This window comes from Bos indicus, chromosome 4, assembly GCF_029378745.1.
Source record: "Bos indicus isolate NIAB-ARS_2022 breed Sahiwal x Tharparkar chromosome 4, NIAB-ARS_B.indTharparkar_mat_pri_1.0, whole genome shotgun sequence".
NCBI classification, from domain to species: domain Eukaryota; kingdom Metazoa; phylum Chordata; class Mammalia; order Artiodactyla; family Bovidae; genus Bos; species Bos indicus.
In genome coordinates, this window is record NC_091763.1 from 20762779 (window position 1) to 20788091 (window position 25313).

The 25313-nt window shown below is 35.0% G+C and overlaps 1 protein-coding gene across 1 annotated transcript in view; it reads right to left on the reverse strand.

The window, feature by feature from the left end:
• VWDE (von Willebrand factor D and EGF domains) overlaps positions 1–25313 on the reverse strand; it is an 83829-nt gene that overhangs the window by 26072 nt on the left and 32444 nt on the right. Inside the window, 10 exon segments of the mRNA XM_070787404.1 lie at positions 11747–11977; positions 14650–14723; positions 15606–15701; positions 15805–15923; positions 19906–19937; positions 20306–20403; positions 21596–21691; positions 22591–22686; positions 23730–23844; positions 23900–24000. Coding sequence (XP_070643505.1) covers positions 11747–11977; positions 14650–14723; positions 15606–15701; positions 15805–15923; positions 19906–19937; positions 20306–20403; positions 21596–21691; positions 22591–22686; positions 23730–23844; positions 23900–24000 — 1058 coding nt within the window.

Below are 25313 nucleotides of genomic sequence, written 5' to 3' on the forward strand. Positions count from 1 at the left end.
CTTTTCTCAGAGATGAAGAGAGGGAAAATGAGGAGAGTGGGGGAGAGAGAGAGAAGGGAAAGGGGATATGAAAGTAGGGAGAGAAGTTAGGTATCTTATAACCAAATTTTAGAAGTGACAGTCATTCCTTCTATCATATTCTGTTGGTTACAAATGAATCACTAAGTTCAGCATACCCTCAAAAGAAAGGGATCACATAAGGGTATTAGTATCAGGAAGTGGTGGTCATTGTCTTAAAGGTTGCCTGATATGGTGCTAGTGGTAAAGAACCCAGATGCCAATGCAGGAGACATAAGAGATGCAAGTTCAGTCCCTGAGTTGGGAAGATCCCCTGGAGGAGGGCATGGCAACCCACTCCAGAATTCTTACCTGGAGAATTCTATGGACAGAGGAGCCTGACAGGCTATAGTCCATGGAGTCTCAAAGAGTTGGACACGACTGAAGCGACTTAGCATACATGTACAACACAGGTTATGAACACAAAATACAGGACAATAATTTGGAGTGGGGAGAAGCAAGATTATAAAAGGAGAACAGAAATAGGCGCAACTCTTTTGTCATTGGCATATTTCTGAATTGATTGAGTTGTAGGTGTCCATTTTGGTATTCTTTATCACTTCAGAGATACAGTGCCATTTTCTTTTGTATGTATCAAATATCACATATTTTTTCAAAAAGAAAGATAGTCGTCATTTTCTGTAACAAACTTATAAGTAGAAAATATACTTTGTGGATTTTTGGTCCCATGAATTTAAGCACATGTAAGCTTTTTACTTGAATTATTCAAGTAGTAAACTCAAGTGTTTGCTATAAATGTGATCTCTAAATGTTAGAACTATTGCAAACAAAAGAACTTGGTTCCATCATTTTTATATGGAGGTTTTTTTTTTTTTTTTTCTGCCCACCCACTAGCCTGATATTATCAGAAGACAGTTTGATAACAAGAATCAAGCTAATAACATTAGCTTATGACTGATTAGCTGTCCAGTTTGGCCTCAGCTGAAAATTCTGAGCAATTAATTTTAATCTTACGATAATACTCAGAGGACTGTAAACCATTCTCCTTAATTTAAATACAACAGTTTACAACTTTAATCCATATGCAATAATGAGTTAGGAAAATTTTTTACTCTGAAACAAGTACCACAACTGAAATTTTCTAAAATAACATATTAAATTTTTAATTAATTTTAATTGCCCCTTTTCAGTTAAGATAAACTGCAGTCGTCCTTTGATTTTCAATTCATATTATTCTGAATGTCTCTTACTTGGTATTCCAAGAGAGCAGCATTGTTTGAAGCTAATTGAAGATTCTACAAAAGTATACATTACAAAATTAAGATCTGTTGGGGGCCAGAGTGAGGTACTCCGCCCATGGCAAAGGTCATGAGGAAGGAGGCTCGACATACGCAAAGGCGGGATCGAGCCTCAGGAGTCCCCCTGGAAATCCTCGAGCGTCTACCCCCATAACCAGAGCCTGCCTACTTTACTACTTTGTGCTCTTACCTACACCTCTGACTTTACGGGGGGCTGTCCCCCACCACCTCTTTCGGAGAAGGAGTTAACCGAGAGCTCCAGTCAATAAAAACTCTTGGGTGTGACAAGAGTGTTTTAACCTACAAACTCCTCTGAAGGTTCTCTAGCCTGCCTGACAGGCTCGTCGGGCCACATGTGATTGCTCACAGCCTCCCAACCGTGAGAGGCACGAGATGCTTTAAACCCTCTAAAAACAGGTTCTTTAGAGAAGTTAGAAAACTATAAGTATAGTGGGCTAATTAGAAATTGTGTTGGTGAAGGGTTTTTCATTTGTTGAGCCAACGTTTGTTGCTAAGTCTCCATATCCCCTGCCCTTACACACATTAATGAATATATAGAAGGAATAAGTATTAACCTTTGATATTAATCACGTTAGACCTTAGGCTAAGTAAATTCTTTCCTTAACTAAAACCCACTACACCCTCACCCTGTAGGAATGTAACTTTATTTGGGTGGCGTCTGTTTTGAGAATAATCAGCCCTGGAGAAATAAGTGTCCTGATTGACTGACCGCTGTCACAAGGAGAGGGTCGTAAATTGTCAGCAGGCCCCCCTGGCCAGAAGATGATGTAACACCCCTAAGCCCTCTGTATACATTTGTGTGAAGCACCTGACTTTAATAAAAGTCAGGACTGCTGTCCCCACGTGACTTTTGTATAACATCTCAGTGTATAAAAACAGACTCTGGAAAATAAAGAATTGGGATCAGTTTCTCGAAATACTGGTCTCCCCATGTCGCTGTCTCTCTCACTCTGGTTGAGTCTCCATCTGGAGCGCGGAACCCACCATGCTTACTAATTATGCCTGGGCTTCTAAGATCCGACCCGGGAGGCCTCAGTGTCTCCTCTCCTTCAGGAGAACGGAAGGACGCCTGCGGCCTACGTAAGTGGTGCAAACTTCTTGTCTTGAAGTTTTATTGGTCTCCCGCGTAAACCAAGCCACTCAGCCTCTTTTCTCCACTGAATTTTCCTACTGAGCTATCCTCATCCTATTACTCTTTATATCTTTGATAAAATATTTAAATAAATAAATAGGTCGCCGACGCCGTCCCCGCTTCGAATACCCTGGATCAGCTGGGGCAGGACCCCGGCAAAGATCACTAAAAAATTCTAAGCAGATGGTGCAAATATATATAAGAAGTAATAAGTAACATCTATATAAATCATTCCTCAGCTCCTAATCATACTTTCTTAAGGTAACCAATTAAAAAAAATTATATGTCTTCATAGAAATTTTGTTATTAAAAACATATGTGCATGCAAACACATTTTAAAATGAGTGTAGTAGGATTGTCTGGAGAAGGCAATGGCACCCCACTCCAGTACTCTTGCCTGGAAAATCCCATGGATGGAGGAGCCTGGTAGGCTGCAGTCCATGGGGTTGTTAAGTGTCTGACACGACTGAGCGACTTCACTTTCACTTTTCACTTTCATGCATTGGAGAAGGAAATGGCAACCCACTCCACCAGTGTTCTTGCCTGGAGAATCCCAGGGACGGGGGAGCCTGGTGGGCTGCCGTCTATGGGGTCGCACAGAGTCAGACACGACTGAAGTGACTTAGCAGCAGCAGCAGTAGGATTGTCTAAAAGTTTGCCTTTTCATATTTTTCATTTAATATAACCTAGCCATCTTCCAAAGATGTAAGATTAAGTTCTGCATGACTTACTGTTTCATATGGTCTATAGAAATTTCATAGCTGAATATGTAATAACTTTATTGATGTCACTTAAAATATTGTTGTTCAAAGAGTAGTATATCAGAGGTTATTATTTAAAATTTTTATGTATTCTCTTAATTGGCTGTATCTCTCAAGATTTCCACTGACAGGTCCCGTTTTGTAGCACTGCTCTTAAAAGTGGATGTGATAATTCTTTAAATTTGGATCTCGATAAAATATTACAAATCTTGATTTTAATTTTCATTTAACTCAATTATAATTACATGTTAGCTAAAGTATTCATAACAATATGTCAATTTCAAGTCAAATGAACAGCTTAAAAATAACAGAGTTCGTCTTAAATATTTTATCTATTTTAGCATTAAAAATTATAATATGGTAGTGTTAGAATGTTTGCTCTTCTCTGACACTTTTGTGAATTATGATAAAGAATTTGCTTTTTGAAAAATAATGAGTAGCATCTTAATTAATTGCAATGTGGCTTTTACAAAGAGCTTGAGGCCTAATTAGTTAAAATCTCACGTATGTATTTTCAGCATGAGAATTCTGTCAGAAGTTACAAACTGCTTATCCATCATGGTTTCAACCATGCTTGTCAGTTTAGTTTTCCCTGAGGAATGGGGAATGAAACAACTCCCTTTCTAGTCAGTTGTCTCACTAGGTTAGTTAGGGCTGAGTAATATAGACTGGCAGAGCCTGTTATCAACCTGCCTGTATGGGTTAATGAAGGAATTTTCTGTTTCAGTGGAAACTCAATAGATACTGGTTTGGAAGACTATCATGATGTTCAAACAATTAGAAACAGGACATTTCTCTTAATCATTTGGTTTAACAGCGACTGGAAGGTAAGGTCATCTAAGCAGAGCTGACAGGTAGTACAGTCTGGGATCCTTGTTTTCTCATTTCAGGAGAAAAACACCTCAGTGCATCTCCTGGCAGCCCCCTCCTTTTCAATGTAAATCTAATATTGGAAACATTTTAGAATATATTATGCTTCAGGACTTTATCATTACCCATAAACTGCCTTCTGTCTGCTTTAACTCATTGCCCTTCTTGATTCCAACCATATGGCTCTAGAAAAATCCCACTCTTGCTCTGCAGAGCCAAGCACACAGCCGTATGCCAACCCTCAAAATGAGCAATTCAAGTTTTATTTCTGGTAAGGTCAATTTCCATTTCCTACAGCTGTTTCTTCTTTTCTGGGGAGAAAAAGAAAACTAAAATATTTTTCTATCACTCATGTGAGACATGATACAAACGCTATGAGAAGGTGCCCCAGTTTTTTTGTTTTTTTTTTTTTTTACGAAGTTCTGCTACTACTTTATGTTTTTTTCTTGGTTTGAACCATTCTACTCTTCTTTGCAGGCCACTGTGTAGAAAATGAAGGGGTCAGACTATCCATAGCATTTCTGATGCTTTATTTATTTCACTTGTAATGCTGCAGGCAGGGTGCATTGATGATGACTTTACACTGAAAATGGCTTGAATCTTTAATATGGGGAGATAGATTTCAGGTCAGCTCCAAAGGAAGAATTGACTGTTGTCACAAAAAAGAATTTGAAAAAAAGTCCTGCTTATTTCTGGAGTCCTCAGAAATTGCAAGTCATCAATGAGAGTGCATCAGCAGAGGACACTGATACGGCAACAAAGGGGTTGCTTCATAGATGAAGCACCTTGAAGCTGCCGTCTCCATAAACTAACCTAGGGGATATCATCAAGATCGTCCTTAGAAAAGAATGGCAGGTCTTTTTTTTTAATTTATTTATTTTAATTGGAGGCTAATTACTTTACAATATTGTAGTGGTTTTTGCCAAACATTGACAGGTCTTGATGGCTAAAAACACAGCTTGGAGGCATGGAAACACAAACTCTAAGAATTTCCTTTGATTCATAATCAGAGCCCTCAACCAAGAGAGAACATCTCAGCTCAGGCAGAATTGAACCAAAGCAGTAAAGAAAACGCAGATGAAGATCTCAAGATCTTAGAATGAGAATCAAAACTAGATCCTAACAGTATCTCTTGGTCACATTAGCAAGGGCCACAGTTACTTGGTGAGCAAGATTTAAGTTTGATATCAGAGTCTACTATATATATATGTATAGTATATGATCTGTTTATCTTTCTGCCTATCTGAGGGAGTTGGGAAATAAAGTGGAATTACTTTCACTGTACTGTTTTTGTCCAGTAAGTCTTAATACTTTTCTCAAGTTTCTAGTCTCTCAAGTCAAAGACTTTCCAGGTATTGTCATATGTAAGACATATAGCTGGGGGGAACCTGCTTACTTCAGATAAAATTATAGTGCCAAGAAGGAGTATATTCAGAAAACCATCATCCTTTACAAAGCCTTTTTTTCTCTCAGGGTGTACCACATATGGGACTTATGATTATTTGTCAATAATAGGAGAAAACATTATAACTTTGAAATACCTGAAAGTACTGACTATTTGCATTTCTAGACTTTTCCAAGTTCAATGTACATATGAAAAACAAAGGTTTTCTGCTTACCCTAATAATTCTCACAGCAATTTAAATCTCATATAGATGGTCACTAAATCTTCAAATGCAATTTATCCTTTACTAGCACAATGGGAATTGTTAACTGCAGTCAGCCAAGTGGCTGAAATTATTGATTAATCACCAGGTGTAACAGATGTCTAGGTCACAAGAAAGACCGATACTGTGTTAGCAAAGAAATTTATTTTTGAAAGATATCATGTCTGCATTAAATGTTTAATAAGCTGTCTTACCCAGTGGTCGTCTTGCATTGTGTGTATGGTATCTGGGAACTGAGGATCTAGCACCATCTGCAGGTGAAACTCTGCTAATTCCATCTGGCAGATACAACATTTTTAAAAGATTGACAGCTGAGGTTAGTTGGTTTTCACATTGATGGACAAGACTGTCCTCAATTTTAAATAACTGTATGCCAGAGTTGATTGAAAATTTACATCCCCTTATTTTATCTTGCTTTTGACTCACATATTGTTTAATCAGTGCTTTTTAAAAGTAAACTCTTTAGTCAGAAACAAGAAACACCAATATACAATAATCATTGGAAAACCTAAAACCCAAATAGAGGAGTCTGTCATCTTTTCCTGAGCCTAGTGGTTCCACTAATTCATTTTTAGCAACATATAATAACACTCATATTGGGCATTTATTAGGTGACATTGTGAAAAATTATTTATAATTATCTCATTTTAAATTAAAAATTATCCACTAATCTCTGAAATGAGAATTATTTATCCCTATCTTACAAATGAAGGAATTAAATATAGAAGCTCTTTGTGCAAGGCCACATAACTGGGAAAAGATGGCATGAAGATTTGGGGTTGAATTAAAACCCAGGTCTCCCCAATTCTAGAGGGTCAAAGAAAGGTTAAGAATATTTGATAATTCATATATTTCATTTAAATGTTAACACGAATAAACACAAAATAGCCAAGCATATTAAACAATGTTTAAGATCAGAATTCATTTTTGGAAGATAACATAAACACTGGAACTTACACATGTTGAAGTACTTTTGCCTAAATTCTCAAACACATTATTTTCAAAATATTCTCCAAATAGATTTTGGATAAAAGATTTTTCAAGTTAATAGATGTGAAAATATAACCAAGAAATAAGAAAAACTTAAATTACTTCTCCATGAATTTATCAAATTACTTGCTTTTCAAAGTTCACATTATATTTCTGAAAATTACTTCTATTTGCATGAGTCATTAGCTTTCATAAGGAATGCTTTTATATAAAATCTGTAAGCTGTAAACCATAGCATTTCTTCATTATTAGCCTATATGGGTCCATTAAATCTATTATAAATGCATAGTCTACTGATTAATATTTTAATTGCAGCTTGAGAGTCTTGGTGTGGATCTAGAAAATGTTTATAAAGATTTTAAAATCCTGGTTTAGACATTTCAGGATAAATACTTGAGCTATTATAACTTTTTAACTATAAAAAATATACATTGAAGATCAGCTTAGTAAGTTACTAATAAAATTGCAATACTGTATACTGAGCAAAGAAGGCAGAAGCAGATATAAAAATTATAGCTATTTCATTATGACAGCTTCTATAGGAATTTAATTCTAGTTATTAACTTTAAAAAATTATTCACTCTCATCTAAAGTACTTTTTTCTTTCTAGCACTTATTTTCACAACAGATTACAAATTTAACCACATATAAATTATTAAAGGTTTATTTTGCATTTGTATTTCTATATTATTGGTAATAAAATAAGACATAGTAAAACATGTTATATTCTCTTAAATGATTCTTTATCTTTCAGCAAATATGAAATGATAAAATCTCCTTAATTCTGACACTGAATGCATAGATTCTTATCAAAGTTAGGCAATAATTTTATTCTAACAATGTATTACTTTGTCTTGTAATTTTAGACATGGCCTAGGAATGCTTAGTCTTTCCATTTAAAAAAACAGAATGAGTTTTGTAAACTCATATGATTTAATAGGCATGTTCAAATTAAAATAAAATGTTTTTTGAAAAAGATAATGAAGTTTGAGGTCAAATATAATAGAGAAAAAGAAGTGTTATAACTCTAGTTAATGTGTAATTATTTGCATCTCTGAAATAGAGCTTTCAGTTATTTATGTATTCTTTGTTGACATTCCCACTTCTTTAACAATCATGTCAATCTAATTTTCTTTTATTAAGTATTCAAATCTCTTTTGATATTTATAGGCGGATTTGATTTTGTGACAGTTTCTCTCATTTCTGCATCAAAATAGATGATTGTACCGAAAATAATGGATGAATAAAAGACCTTTTCACAGAAAACACAGTGACCAAATGAGTCTTTTAAAACTCCAAACTCCATTATTTCTTCCCCGCTCTCCAGAAATGGTACACGTCAGAGCAGCAGAAAGAGTAGAGATGAAAAATAAACAGACCAAACTAAACATGGTTTTTTATCACTGAAAAGTAATAACTTTACCTCCAGAATATAGTCCAAAGGAGTAAGATGCAGAGCTTTCAATATGTCCCATGTGAGCTCACTTTTGTTCCCTTGGCATCACTGTCACTTCCTCCTAAGGATAGGAGCACATTTTCCAGAACCCCTTCTCTGTGTGGTTCTGGGTTAGAGTTCACCAATGAAAAGAGCCTTCCAGAGAGTCAGAAGCTGGGCATGAATAGGAAGCCATTATTTCTTCAAAGGTGTTTGCTGTTAGATGCTTGGAATTAAAGTGACATCTTCATTCTCAATTTCTCTGACCTTCAGCAGCTGCTTTCCTGACCTCTTCCCTAGTCTCCCCCATCCCCACCAAGGCTCTTCCAGCAGTCCTGAGAGTTCCTAATTTTGCATTAACACTTTATATCTGGATACGTCAGATGCCTTCTGTGATGCTGACTGGTCCCAGATGATAAAGACACTGTCACAGTAAAGACAAGGAAAATATTCAGTTTATTAAATATTGTGACTGTCAAAAACATCATTTCAATATGTTAATAACAAATCACATGTCAAAGTAAAAATTTGATTATCTGGATTTCTCCTTTCCTTTTCTCTAACAATGACAACTAAGACCAGTCTGTTTTTATTAGTTTCTTCAACCTTTAAAAGAGCTTTAAGAATGATGTTCAAATAAACTTCAAGTATTAATAATTAACTTCAACTTCTTCTGAATAAAAATGTCCGTTCTTATACTTGATATTACTCAATGGTATTTGACCTGCAGTAGAAAGAGGGAAATCAAGTTTCAAAGAATATTAGAAAACTAGGTAATTCTGACTCATTATTTGCTGCCTTCTTCCTCCTGACATAAAGCACTAGAGACTAAGAACTGCTCTCATAAAATTGAGATCTAATCAAGATCATATTTAAATGTCAAAATACTTGTGACTTAATGGAGCTTGCATACAATTATATATGATTCCATCTTGGTAAAGGGTTATATTCAAGAAATATCCATGCTCCATAAAACCAAATAAGTATTTTTATATTCTCTAGGAAAAGACTTTTGACATTCATGTATTGCAAAATTTCCTCTCAGGTCTCTTTGTCCATCCTTTTCTTTCTCCACCTCTCTCTATTCTTCTATTCAGTGTAACCACCAACAAACTTACATAGTGTTTTCTACATGCCAGGCACTGTTCTAGGTACTTCACATACTTTAACATATTTAATCCTATGACAACCCCATATAAGCTCCATATTACAGATGAAATCAATTAAGGCTCAGGGTGGGGTGTAATACCTTGCCCAAGGTCACAGAGCAAACAAGTGGCAGGGATGTAAGAAATACACTTGGCAGTTAGGCAGCAGGTTATGAAATCTCTCAAAGCTGTTCATCAAACTACCCTCTTTAGCACCTCCCTTCCCCATTTCCTCTTTCTCCATGACTTCTTTCTAGCTAGTAATTCTTTGTTTCTTTCATTGAAATTCTAGCAACCCATAAGAGCTTGGGAGAGCAGGTTACAACACAGCAGGACATGTGGTCCTTGAGCTAACTCTTTTTGTTTCATTTGCCCCATGACCTCATGTTTTTTCTTTCCTTAATATGGTTCCAGATGGATCTCAGAAACATAAATGGGGATGATGATCTGCTAGTAGTCATATGAGGAAGGATTTGGATAGTAAAGAAATACATAAAAATAGAACATAGAGAAGTAGTTTAGTATATCAAAGTGGACTTGAAAGCTTTTGAGGTCATAGGGTTTTCTGTGCCATAAAAAAATCTCAAATAAAGTATATTCAGACTGCCTTAACTTAAACTTTTATATTAAAATGTTTATTTTTCTCAATAATAGCTGATCAAATACTCGGTAACTTTTGTTTTCTAGTTTTCAAACCATAATACTATCACGATCTTGTTTTTCTCAAAACGGAGATGAGGAACACCATGATGAGGAACTTCCATGAGGAACACCACTGCTAGGAGAAAGACATATATACATATCCACTTTGCCACCAAGCCAGTCTCATTCAGTATCTTCAGGAATAAAATTCCTTATCATTTTTCAAAATATAATATACTCCAGAGTACTCTGATATTCAAGACCCTTGGATTTTTTGAAGTGTTAAATAGCATATAATTGCTTTTTAAGAGGAAATCTAATAGATAGTAGCTCAGTTGATAAAAGAATCTGCCTGCAGTGCAGGAGACCCGGGTTCTATCCCTGGGTCGCGAAGATCCCCTGGAGAAGGAAATGGCAACCCACTCCAGTATTCTTGCTTGGAGAATCCCATGGACAGAGGAGCCTGGCAGGCTACAGTCTGTGGGGTCACAAGAGTCAGACACAACTTAGCAACTAAACCAATAGATTAAGAAATTTTTGGAGAGTTCTGCTGCAATTGTGATTGTGTAGGAATCAGGACTGAAAAAATACCTTGGCTGGTGATATTTAGAAATTTAAAATTGGAGGCCTAAAAAATTCAATTTCATTTTACTAGTGCTGATACAATCATAGAAACTTTTTAAATAGATGTTTACATAGCACTGGCTTTATAGTTTACATGGAGAGGGGGGACAGCTTCAGAAACTGCAAGAAAGTCTTATTGCTTTCTTGATTTTCAAAATACAAAGAAATCCTAATTCTAATGATATGAAGAGTTTTTAAAATTGCTTTCCCTGAAATGGTTTTTTGGCAACCTGCTCCAGTTATTTTTGCCTGGAAAATCCCATGGACAGAGGAGCCTGGCAGGCTATAGTCCACAGAGTCACAAAGAGCAGGACACAACTGAACATACATCAAGTAAAAGAAGAGAGGGGCTTCCCAGGTGGTGCTAGTTTTTCAGAACCTGCCTACCAATGCAGAAGACACAAGAGATGTGAGTTGCATCCCTGAGTAGATGTGAGTTGCATCCCTGAGTAGATGTGAGTTGCATCCCTGAGTTGGGAAGGTCCCCTGGAGGTGGGCACGGCGACCCACTCCAGTATTCTTGCCTGAGAAACCTCATGGTCAGAGGAGCCTGGCAGGCTACAGTCCATGTTTGCAAAGAGCCAGACAGGACTGAAATGACTTAGCACGCCTGCACGCAAATGAAGAGAGAGAACTATTATCAAGGAAAGGAATGAGGATATTCAATGCTTCAGTGGCATATGATCCGCTGAACATGTTTAGAAACACGCCTCCTCCCATCAGTGAAGTAGTGGTTCCCTGATGTAAAGGTGGTAAAATTTTTTTAAAGGGTGAAGGTGGTCTTTTTAACTAGTATTTGACCAAATATAAATTACTGGTGTCGTAAATCTATATTGTGAGATACTTGCTCTCTTTCAGCTCTGGTGTCATGAAATATTATATAATGTTTGATGGTTGTTATCTACACACTGAAATTCCATAAGTGCACATGAAAATTCTACAAGATAACTCTATAATGACACAAAAATGATATGATTTCTAATTTTAGAGGAAAACAGTAAAATCTTGTATATTTTCTATTTTAGAAGTAAAAGAACAAAAAGCATTAACAGGTATAAATTACTGTATCTATCAACTGAATATCCCAGTTGATGGCAGGTGTCAATATCTAATACAATCTTTGTTTAAACTGTAAAATACCTGTATTTTCTTTTCACATTTGACTCCAGAATATCCAGTGCGGCAAGAACATATGTTGGGGAGTACACATATGCCTCCATAAAGACACTTTTGATTGCAAATTGCTGTAATACACAAGTTTTTACAGTTACTGTCTTTTAACACAAATGCTTCAGACAATTCCAAAGGCCTGAAGCCATTCAGCAACTTGGCTATAAAACAGTCATAAGAATCAATGAATGACCAATTGCACTACTATATTTCTGCAACCAGTGTGCAACACAACACAACAGTTTTACTATTTCATAAAGATATCAATATTATTAAAGCAAACATTTTCATTGGCTATATTTTAAAGTATTTAAAACAGATCTTTTTGTTTTCTAGAGAGGAGATTCAAATCAGCATTCATAATTTGCTTTTTAGTAAAACTTTTTTAGCAAAAATTTAAAAGGGGCAACTCAGTACTGACCAACATATGGAAAAACAGACAATTTTATGTACTACTAATGGAAGTTTTATGTACTCCTGATGGAAGGCTTCCCTGGTGGCTCAGAGATTTAAAGTGTCTGCCTCCAATATGGGAGACCAGGGTTCGATCCCTGGGTTGGCAAGATCCCCTGGAGAAGGGAATGGCAACCCACTCCAGTATTCTTGCCTAGAGAATCCCATGGACAGAGAAGCCTGGTAGGCTACAGTCCATGGGGTCACAAAGAGTCGGACACAACTGAGCAACTTCACTTCAGTGGAAGTTTAATGTGAAACCACTCTATTGGAAGCTTCCTAAAGATTTTCATATTATCTCTACTAGAAATTTCTTCTTTAAAATCTCTTCCTATGCAGCTTTAAAATACCTATATCTATTTCAATATCTGTTTATCTTTTGTCTTTTTTTTCCTCCATCATTTACCTACCTACCCACCTATAGAGAAAAATTCTTATAATAGTAGCAGTTTGTAAATAACAGAAATGTTCAACATGAGAGGAAAGGTCAAGTGAATTATAGTATTTATATTACGGAATTTAATATATCATTTAAAATTATGTTTCTAAGGACTCTGAAACACTTTTAAGTAATACTGACTAAATATAGGCATGATGTAAAATTATATACAATACAGTTATTTTTCACGGGAGAAGTATCTGTTTAAATAGTTCATATTTGAAGCTTGCATATATAAGAATAATACTCCCTCTAGTATAAATGCAACATTGAAAGATATGTTTTTATCAGAGCTATTGTGTACAGCTGAGCAGGTTGTGTAAAGGATGAGGTTCCACAGCTAACTAAACACTGTTCATATCACAGACATCATAGACTTAATATTTATTACAACAATTTTTCCAAAAGATGGCAGTAAAACAACTTGTATAAATAACATCATCAGTATTTAGACAGTTTCCAGAGAGAAGTAAAGCATTTTTGAGGAAGGGGACTTTTAAAAACTCACACAGAAGCTACAAGGTGCAAAAACAGGGTGCACGTCTTCAGACTGTGCTCAAGTACCTGAGTTCACAAGCACTGGAGCATATTTTCACATTCCCGTGCTTTTAGCGTCTCATCATTCTCTCATGGTCCACACAGCCCCTCCCAGAATGAGTAGGCCAAATCGAGTGTTCCTTTTTATAGCAGTTTATCACATCTGACTTTCAATGTGAATTACTGATTTTTGAGCACATATTTCTTACATAAGTGCTAGCACTTAATGTTTTCTTTGAAAGTATTTTACTAGATTGAGAAGTGAGTAGTGATTAATAATAAAATAAACTCTAAGAGTCATAAAAATTATATGCAGAATCTCTGACAAATGGAAATGAGTGTGGCTCAAGCATACTGAAAAGCAGAGCAGGTATTTTTAGTAAAAAAATAGTCATTTTACAATTGTATAATTTCAGTTTATAATACATTTGCATTACCAGTTTTTATATTATGTAGTTATTGAACATTTGAAAGTACTTTGAGGAGATTTTCTGTTTTTCCCATTAAGTCAATATTTGTTAATATTTTAAGATGTTATTTCAAGTTTACATAAATTTCAAAATTACATAAAATTTGATTTTTCTCTTTAGCATGAAATCCCATCTATGTAAAAATTTATGACTAAAAGTGGAAATAGCTAAGATGAGAAAATCAAGGAAGAAACTAGTTCTGGGTGAAGGAATTTGGAGAGATTTATTTTTTAAAAATTTTTCATATTTTGTCTGATTTCCATGATAGATATGTATCTACCCTATAATATAGAAAAATATTTAAACTATATATTAAAACCTTCTTCATCTAATTCCCCCTTGGAGGAAAGCAGTCAAAAGTTACAAACTTCTAGTTAAATAAGTACTGAGGATGAAATGTACAACATGATAAATACAATTAACACCACTGTACATTATATACAAAAGCTTATAAGAGAGTAAAAGTTCTCATCACAAGGGAAAGATACTTTTTTTAAAAAATTCTTTAATGTTGTACCTATATGAGATGAATATTCACTAAACATTGTGGTAATCATTTCATGATATATGTAAGTAAAATCATTATGTTGTACACCTTATACAGTGCAGAATGTCAATTATATTGCAATAAAACTAGAAGAAAAAGAAAGAAAGATCTTTTAAAATGAAAAACAAAAAATTCTTAAGTCCACCTAAGAGGAATTCACTGACACCCCACAGATTATACTTTGGATCTTTCTAAGTTACACAAAACATTAATATAACATACCACACATTCCTTTTTAAATAGGTATAGAAACGGATAAGACATCCCTCCATTTCTAAAACTTTAATGAATCAGCATACTGGGATTTATTTTTCTATATATATTTCTCTTAAAGCTATACTTTATTTAATAATTAGAATAGATTCAAATTCAGAACACAGAGTAGAAAGTGAGTTGTGTAGGCTTAGGTGTTTGACACTGCTCCTGCCCATGTGGTGGGACAATGGCATATGCTGGGAGTGATACATTCACCACCACTTTTACATTTCTGAAAGCAGATTGCTGCAAATGGAAAAATAAATAAGTTTAGAACTTAATTTACTTGTCAAATCCTACCATAAGCCACAACAATTTTCATTAAAGAAAAAAGAGAAACAGTTAAAACATCAATGATTAAAGAATTTTTCCCCTTACCTTTTTCCCATTGTTAGACTTTTATGGAAAAAATGAAACATTTGAATGAGAACTGCCATCATCTCAAGAACTAGATTGAAAGCAATAAAACCTCTCAGGAGGTTCTGAACTGGTCTGAGACAGGGCCAAGAAATCAGTAATTTTTTAAAAAACTTCCCCTGACTCCTACTTATAACTGAAACCAAGACTTAAATACATGTCATTTATCCTGGCAACTGTATTGGCTAGACTGGAAAATACAGGATACCCTGTACTTCTGCTAATTAGAAAGAAAGAGTTCAGAGGAACTGGCATTTTACTCTATTTTTAAAAGATATATATATTTTTTTTTTTTAATTAAGTGATTTATTTTGATATAAGGCAGAGGAGTTTGTTTGATGTTAACATTCCAAGAGACATTTATGGAAAACAGTTTTAAAGTTGAAACACTGATGCAACTGATGCTAACTGAATTTCCTAGGAAAGCTTATACATATTTTGTAATATGAAATTAGGACCTTTTGGATTTAGAAGTTTAGGCAAGTCCAGTAATAAACCAATGGAAGGAGGATTGCTTTGCACTGGGAAATGGAAGAAGAGTGAAATAAAAAAGATTAATTCTAAAAAAAAAAAAAAAAAAAAGATAAATTCTAAAGTAGGACTAAATAAGAAAAAATAAAAGCAAGGAAACAAAAAACAAGGAACATGCTCTTTGAAGTCCTGCTTTACGTTCCCATGTGGACTTTAGCCTTTTAAGGGCATTTCCCTTACGTGTGTTGCACTGTTTCCCTGTCAAGCCAGAAGGACAAGAGCAAAGGCTTGGTCCCACACGCTTTCCTCCATTAATGCACATGGGAACACAGATACCTGGAGATAAAAGGATGAAGTATTAGTCCTTAAATATCAGTAGCTTTGCTATTCATATGTTTGCTTTACCTGTAGCTGGCAAACATATTTAGTAGTGTCTTACTTTTTTGGCATCTCCTACCAGTGTATCCTTCAGGACATTCGCACACATTATTTCTCATGCAGTGACCACCATTCTTACAGGGAGGCTGGCAGATAGCTAAAAGAACATATGGCAGCAATCTGTGAATATCACATATTCACTTATTATATGTTCCATTATGTGTGTGTGATCTATGGGGACATAAGGCAGAGAAATGAGATAGTAAAATAAAAGATCACAACTGCAAGTTGTTAAAACCATCATTTCTAAATCATAAAATACAATGCTTATAGCCATACGTTGCTAGTGGGTTAGCAAACTTGGAAATATATTGGTGAAGTGTTCATAACCAATGGAGCCTTCAGTATGATAGTACAAATATTATGAATCTAATCTTATGTTTCACCAAACTCTGAAGTAAAGAGTGAAATGACCTGGGAAAAAAAAAACAAGAAAATAAGTCAAAACCAAGCTCAAAATAAGACCTGTTCCTATGGAAGTTAGAAAAATTGGTCATACAATTGGTCATATGTTTAGAAAAAACTTTAAAGTTACTTTTAGGTACCTACTGAGGTCATAGAGACAGAGCTTTATATGTGACTTATTCCTGTCAGGGCCTGGGAAAAAATCTTTTTAACAATAAATCATCGGCTTTTTCAAGAATAGTTATTGGATAATCCTGAATACAGTATACTAGTAACTTCTATGTATATGGTTCTGTTCCATGGAGTTCAGAAATTGATGTTTGTATCTTTTATAGGATTTTTCTTGCATCATACTTCTTCCTGATGTGACAATTAAATTCAGTTATATAAAAATAGTAATGCAAAGGCAAACTTGCCTATAAATTTTTAAATTTAATTTTCCTTAAGTGATGATTAAGTGGATTTTAGTTTTTGGTGTAAAAGTGAATGCCCAGTTGTTTTGTTTTGGTAATAAGGTATTTGTGGACAGATTCCCCTTTTGAAAATTTCCAAACACTAAGAAAAATTCAGCTGATTTCAAGTAGATTCATAGGTGAAAATAATGTAACACTTTTTGTATAAAATCAATATAACTGAAAGATTTTAGCAAATGAATAATATCCATTATTTTAGACTGAGCCTTTTTTGGTTAATGATTGAGTTCCCTTTCTCTGGCATTTTTATTGGTACTTTTTATAATGGAGAAATGATCTTAAGTTTTCTGCTTTCTAATCCTTACACTGGAGAAGGAAATGGCAACGAACTCCAGTATTCTTGCTAAGAGAGTCCCATGGACAGAGGAGCCTGGTGGGTTACAGTCCATGGGGTCACAAAGAGTCAGACACAACTGAGCGACTGAACAACAACAATCCTTATTGAATTTAAGATTACTTCTATTATTCATTACAAAAACACCACAAGAAATACCTGTGGTTAGGAATTTAACACTTAAAAATAAAAAGAATAAAAGACCTTTTTATAATGGGCAGTACTCATATACTCTATAAAACTTCATAGAGATAAATACTACATCTATACAAAAAAGTATATATAATTAAAGTAATACAGAGAAATGGCATAAAACATGGACTTCATTGTGCCACCCTGAATCCTATTTTAAGAAAAGGAGGTTTAGGAGAATACCCAGTCATGTATACATATTTATGAGATTCTCCAGTCTCATATGGATCTTCCATCAAACTCCAAAATGAGCCAAGTAATCTGGCCTTACTTTGTGTATGGAAAGAGCTCATGGCATTTAAGGGATGAAGGAAATTGGAAGATATGAGGCAGAAATATCAATAACCTCAGATATGCAGATGATACCACTCTTATGGCAGAAAGTGAAGAGGAACTAAAAAGCCTCTTGATGAAAGTGAAAGAGGAGAGTGAAAAAGTTGGCTTAAAGCTCAACATTCAGAAAATGAAGATCATGGCATCCAGTCCCATCACTTCATGGGAAATAGATGGGGAAACAGTGGAAACAGTGTCAGACTTTATTTTTCTGGGCTCCAAAATCACTGCAGATGGTGACTGCAGCCATGAAATTAAAAGACGCTTACTCCTTGGAAGGAAAGTTATGTCCAACCTAGATAGCATATTCAAAAGCAGAGACATTACTTTGCCAACAAAGGTCCGGCTAGTCAAGGCTATGGTTTTTCCTGTGGTCATGTATGGATGTGAGAGTTGGACTGTGAAGAAGGCTGAGCACTGAAGAATTGATGCTTTTGAACTGTGGTGTTGGAGAAGACTCTTGAGAGTCCCTTGGACTGCAAGGAGATCCAACCAGTCCATTCTGAAGATCAGCCCTGGGATTTCTTTGGAAGGAATGATGCTAAAGCTGAAACTCCAGTCCTTTGGCCACCTCATGTGAAGAGTTGACTCATTGGAAAAGAGTCTGATGCTGGGAGGGATTGGGGGCAGGAGGAGAAGGGGACGACAGAGGATGAGATGACTGGATGGCATCACTGACTCGATGGACGTGAGTCTGAGTGAACTCCGGGAGTTGGTGATGGACAGGGAGGCCTGGTGTGCTGCGAATTCATGGGGTCGCAAAGAGTCAGACACGACTGAGCAACTGAACTGAACTGAGCCTCACATTTTGGGCTTCCCTCATAGCTCAGTCTGCCTGCAATGCCAGAGACCTGGGTTTGATTCCTGAGTCGGGAAGATCCCCTGGAGAAGGAAATGGCAACTCACTCCAATATTCTTGCCTGGAGAATCCCATGGAGCCTGGCAGGCTACAGTCTATGGGGTCCCAAGAATTGGACACAACTGAGCAACTAAGCACACACACACAGCCTCACATTTTAAGTCTTGCTTATTAATAGTTAACCTTTCGTGTTGTTTTCAGCTCTGTGTCTATCTCCCTCTTTTGAAATGCTATAGAATACACAGTATATGCTCCTTATACTTATTTTAACCATATTCTGCCTAATTTATTCAGTGGCTTTCAATATGTATACCATCTTCCCTTCCCTCTATTTGGGCTCAGAAGGGATGTGACTTAATAAAAATAAAGACCATATTTTTTCCTGCACTTTCTATAACATGTCTTATAACAATAATACCATTACTTAATGCCAAGTGCTGACTGTACTTGTATATGGTCTTCTGTAGTCTCATTCACACTTGACAGCAACTGTCTAGCTTAAACTTGAAAGTAAAGAGGTCTGAGGCCTGGAAACTATAAATTTGTCATATCCATGCCACTAGGAGATTATAAAGACTGATAACTCCAAAAATTTTAACATGACATATGTTCATTAGACAATTTTTAGTTCAATTTAGTAATTTAGAGAGTCCCTGCTTTACTTAGTTATATAGTCAGCATATACATTTTAGAGGATAAATTTTCTTAGTAAATCTTACACCTATTGCAAATAGCATTAGAAGCATAGCTTTTTATTTCCTTTCTCACATTCTCCACTCATAATTCTACCTAAAACTCTTAAACATGCATTTAGTAATAATCTAATTTTCAAGATCTGCCTTAACCTGGTCTTTGCATTCCATGTTCATACCCTAGCTTCTTAACAGAAATCTGAATTAGAAAAACTCATTTTGAATGCTTAATATATCTAGTATTAGAGTGATGGTTTCTTCTCCATCTCAGTGTCAATCTTAGAATCCTAATCTACCTCTAAGTGAAAAAACAAAACAAAACAGGATTGAAGTCAAACTGTAACATGACAAAGAAAGTATGTATTTTAGAAGTTAAATTATCACATTGTATACTAAAAATCCACTCTATATTCATATAGGCTCAAAACTACTAAGATGCAGAAAACCGATTTAAAACTTAATTTATTGACATTATTTCATGCCTGTGTGCTTAACTTCAGGTCATGCCCATTATTCTGAAAAAAAAAAACAAAAACAGCTTATAGCATTAACTCAATGAGTGAAAGTGTTAAAGTCATAGGCCGTAAATGGGGTAAACGGTACATCTTTATGTCTCATATTACTGGGCACACTGCTGTGTGTAGCTGGCTCTTCATAAGTGTTTAATGAAACTAAAGTCAAGAGAGATCATGAGATAAAATTAGTAGTAGACATTAGATTGACTGTAAATAAAACATTTTTGCAGAGAAGGCAACAAAAATGACACCATTGCACATGAAAGACTGCAAGAGAGCTTGGCTTATTTGTTTCACACCTTGGTCCTACAAATGCACCAAGGCTGTGAGCCTAACATAAGTTGAATAAGTAAACATTTTACACCATAACTCATATATTTCTGTGAATTGGTAATTTGGTGACCAAAACTGCAATGTCACAAGAAATAGAGAAAATAAATAAATAACATCTTCCCCTTTGAAAATTGTCTTATGTTTGTTTACTCAGAGCTCTGTTTGTGTCTAACTTTTCCTTTGCCTTTTTGTTTATAAAGAAAGAATAATTACCACTCCGACACTGTGTACCAAAGAATCCATTTGGACAGAAGTTGGTGATGGACAGGGAGGCTAGCGTGCTGCGATTCATGGGGTCCCAAAGAGGCGGACACGACTGAGCGACTGAACTGAACTGAACTGAACTGAAAGTGTTTGGTTTATTACAGGAACCACCATTGAGGCAAACGGGGTCACACAAAGCTGGTAAACAGTAGGAGGGAGAAGGACCATAAAAGTTTTGTTATTTAAAAATGGAAGCTGCCCTGAAGTACAGAATGGTGCATAATGAAATATTTTATTTTTACTGCCATTTAAACCCATAACCTATAATTAATTAGACTTTTCCAAAATAAGAGGAGAGGAATAACCAGATAATAGCTTTGAAAGTTTGTTCATTAAGTTATTACCAAGCTAAGAATGTAGAAGCTGTTATTAGAATTCAGAATGCCCTTGGTAAGCATTGTTGGTAAAACAATTGGAAGTTAAGAGAAAGCAATTCAGCAACACAAACAGGATAGTCTATAATCTGCTCAAATACATTCAGTCATGATTTTAAGTCATCTTGCCAATTCAAATAGGAACACTGCACTCAAGTCCTAGCACACTCAAAAACACACTTTGTTTTTGCTTCTTTCCCTTTGTTCCACTTTGAAAGTCACCCCAAATTCCATTTTTAATCCCGATTTTGCCAATTCTCCAAAGTTTACAATTTTATTCCTAACTGCACCTGTCAGAATGAATTTCTCTTTCCTCTGCTTCCAGAAAGGTAAACATTTATTATGTCACTTGTTACCCAACTTGTAACATAGTGCTTTTTATAATTATAATCTGTATCTCCTTCACTAATGATATGCTACTTGTAATGGGAAAAAATCAAATTGATCTTTATTTCCCTTTGCATCATGCTTCACACATAGTTGTCAAGCTATAAACACTGAATTAAATTTATGTTGAGAAAAGTCCTTAGATCACAATGGATTAAACAGATAATGGCAAACACCACTGCCAAGGAATTAAGCCTGATACTGTAATAAATAGAATAACATTATGATGTCCAGTTAACTCAGAAGTGCTTGAATATTTAATGAAACAGAATGTCTGCATTGTGATTTTTAAAAAAATCTTCAAAGAGACCTCAATATGCAACACAAATATGTTTCTCTCCACCATAAGGCAGAGTATGAGGGAAAAATAAAAGCCAAAAAAGAAAGTATTGGTTGGGTTGGATAAGATTAAAGCTGGAATACATTCTATGGTTGTATACAAAGATAATGAATGAATATGAGAGACAGGGTGTTAAAAATCTATCTGAAATAAAAACTCTATACCAATCTCATCTGATTAGTTTTATGTTTTGCAAGTCCTTATCCTTAAGCCATTGATGCACCTTAAACCACTGACGCACCTTAAATTTCTTTCAACTGACATATTTATTGAAAATATTTCTGATTTTACCTGTGCTACAAGTAGGTCCATACCAGCCAGGCTTACACTCACAGACATCTGGTTTAAGACATTTGCCTCCATTTTCACAGTGCCTGTTACAGACAACTAAGATCATAGGATAAATTAAAAGAAAGGTAAGTTAGATTCGTACTGGTCATCTTATTGGCTATGACTTCAGTTCAGTTCAGTAGCTCAGTCGTGTCTGACTCTTTGTGACCCCATGAATTGAGAACCCCATGAACAGTATGAAAAGGCTATGACTTAGTTGCTCATAACTGCCAACCACAGTCTAATGAATAAGATTAAAGAGAAAGATAAAAAACATTTTATTTTTTGGCTTTAAATAGTTCGCAGTTTTCGTATTCAGTTACCTTTATTGTTTGCTGTTAATACAGATGGGGAAAGTAGAAAATCACTGAGATGAATAGTAAGCAAGAGTTGACTATTTGTGAAAACTGTTACTAATGAAAGTAATCATAGACATAGATTAAATGAGATAAATTTGTATATAAGCCAACAAATTAGAGGGGCTTCCCAGGTGGCACAAGTGCTAAAGAACCCAACCACCAATGCAGGAGATGCAAGAGACATGTTCAATCCGTGGGCTGGGAAGATCCCCTGGAGAAGGAAATGGAAACCTACTCCAGTATTCTTGCCTGGAGAATCCCACAGACAGAGGAGCCGGATGGGCTACAGATCATGGGTCGCAAAGAGTTGGACATGTCTGAGCAACTATGCACACACAACAAATTAGAATTCTTATTATCTCAAAGTAATGGTCATGGACAGAGTCCAGAAAAGAGTTGTTTCTAAGAACAAGCTTCTTTATCTTACTTACTACTGGCACCCAGTGCTCTCAGTGGTATGCAGAATGGTAATCATCATAGCAAATCATGAAGGCATATATTTTGCATAGGGTTTGGGTTTATCTCAGTTAGCATTAGAGCAATCAACTCTTCAAGGAGCAATTTCATTATACTAGACTGCAAGAGAGCTTTGCTTACTTGTTTCACACCTTATTCCTACAAAACCATACGGGCAAAAGCAGTGGTTTCCAGCTAAGCAGGTGCCACCATGTTGACAAGGTGGTCTCCAGCCTTCTGCAGACACAGATTGTGTTAAATCAGCTCCTAACTTGGAAACAGTCAGTTTATGTTTATGAAGCAAAAGCACAATAAAACCTTCTGCTATGAGCAATTTATAGTAAACTTAGTTCTATTTTAGCATGAAATCTAGTTCTGTGGGATTGACTATGAGGTCACACTCTGTAGACACCTATAAATCATCAGCATGTTTTGGTTTATAAAACTTTTGGTTAACTGGATGGAAATACACAATCTAAGGTTTCTTCTGAAAAGTGAGACTTGGAGTTACACATTCTTGCCCTACAAAGAGAACACTTCTATATTTCTATAATTATTTTCTATGCTATTCATACTGTTTCTGTTAGTTCATTCTGTGTTTACTGTAATTTATTAATTTGTGCCTTGCCTTGCCATGAAAACACAATAGGCTCTCAGTTTATTAATAATTATATATGTACAACTCACTAATATGTATTCTTTAAAAATATTACTTAAAAATTTAACAACTTTTTTTCTTTAAAGTATTATCCATTTTAGGAATGCCATTTCCTAAACTCTCCATTTAAGATTTCAACCAAGGCAATGAAATTATATGGCTATAAACATGTTTTTAAAAATGATTTTTTAGGTTTCTTTTTGCTACCTGATACCTTCTAATTATTTGGTAATAGCAGTTCCTTGGACCCATGTTTGAGAAATTATTCAATAGGCAGATATCCTTTGTTTGAAGCTAAAATATTTATAGGGATATGGTTCCATATAACTAAATATCAAAAAAATATTTCTGCAGATACTTTTACCAAAGATATATGAGCTATTGCTTTTTGGCTCTCTGATTTGGCAAATTTAAATTTTTTAAATCTTCAATAAATTATTTTTAATAAACATTAACAAAACTTAGACTCCCTCACCAGCATTAATACATATTAATATGTACATATTAACATATACTGTGTACATATTAATATGTACACAGTAAAACTGAATTACCTTTAAAACACTTTTAAAAGATTGCATTATTTTGGTTTTATTATTTGATTTTTAATTTGAATTATCACCTTCATCACAGATTGCTCCATGTCCTGGGGAACATTCACAAATGTTAGGCTTAATACATTTTCCATGGTTTTTGCAGTCAGGATGACATACAGCTGTAAAAAATAAAGCTCATGGCTTAGAAATATTAATTATCAATTAAATTCATTATGCAAACAAATAAAAGCTATACTTAATCAGTTTGGCAGTCAGAACCGGTGTAACCAGGTTTGCATTTGCATATGTTTGTGGCAACACACTCTCTGTTTCTTCCCCAAGGATGTTTACAAATGGCTGGAAAAATCAAGGCAAAAAGGCTGAATTGTAGATACAGTGTATACACATTGCCTGTAGACTTAATTCTGTAATAAAAGTAAAATTCTCTGAAATTGGAAAATTTGAAATTGCTATTAAACAATAATGACTGCAAACATTCACAAAATTATTTTTCCCCTTATATTTGTTTTACTACCAGGATGACTGAGGTAAATGATTAATAGGGTAAGAAAAACATACCATATGAGGAAATTAGTCCCATAGAAAATCTGCTGTTGGACATGGTGGCTGCTAACCATAAAAGGGATTACAGTCTTTCAGAGAGCAGTTTAGTGTCAGATACTAATTAGCTAAATGCTGGTGAATGGCAGGGATAATCAGAATGTCAAAGAGCAAAATGCCAGCAACACAGCGTAAGCTTATATGTTCTTATTTCTTAAGCTTCTCTGACAACCCAATGTACTCTATTAGGCATTTAACACTTTTTGAAGTAACTGAAATGATTGAGGTTGTTTTACTTGCTAATAAAAAGGAGTTTTATGTTATAAACATGTAAGAATTAAAGGTTATTATCATTATTCCTACAGAAAAAAAAAAAAAAACAATGAAGTTCCTCAAGGTAACTCAGAACAAAGGAACACCCTAACAGCTCTGTTTCTTAAGCTGGTCTCAAACAAATCAAAACACACACACACACACAAGAAAATAATATGAACATTAAAATGTAACTTCTAAGCCAGAAGTTTTATTTGTATCAAAGAAAACTATGCTGATGATTGTGAAAAGAAGTAAACAATCCTTTCAAAATTAAAGTGATGCCTAACTTGTTTTATTGTTAAGAGCTGGAGGAATTACAGAGAAATTTAATTTATACAAATAATGCAGGATTAGTCATTTAAAGGCTAAATACCCTCTGTGAGCTGAAAAGAACCCAGACCACAGTGTTATTCATACTGTTATTTTATACCTAGCTGCTTGCTACCAGGAGTGTCGGTTGGCCCTGTACGGTTGTGCTTTCTTTTCTGTATAACGGGAAAAATAATACCTAGTACATGGAGTCCTTGTGGATTATATGACATAATAGAAACAAAATATTTCCAAAGGCCCTAGAACAAGTAGGTACTTAATTCATATATTTGTAGTGTGTTATATAATGTTTTTTAGTATCAACATTATTAAAAATTTGAGCAACACTTGTGTTAATTTTTTTGAAATGTGAAGAGAATATACCCAAATAATAAATAAAATGAGTAGAAGTTAGTGAACTAAATGGAGTAAACAAAATGTAATATATAGAAAGGTGTATCTTCTTAAGCACTTAACAGTGAGCT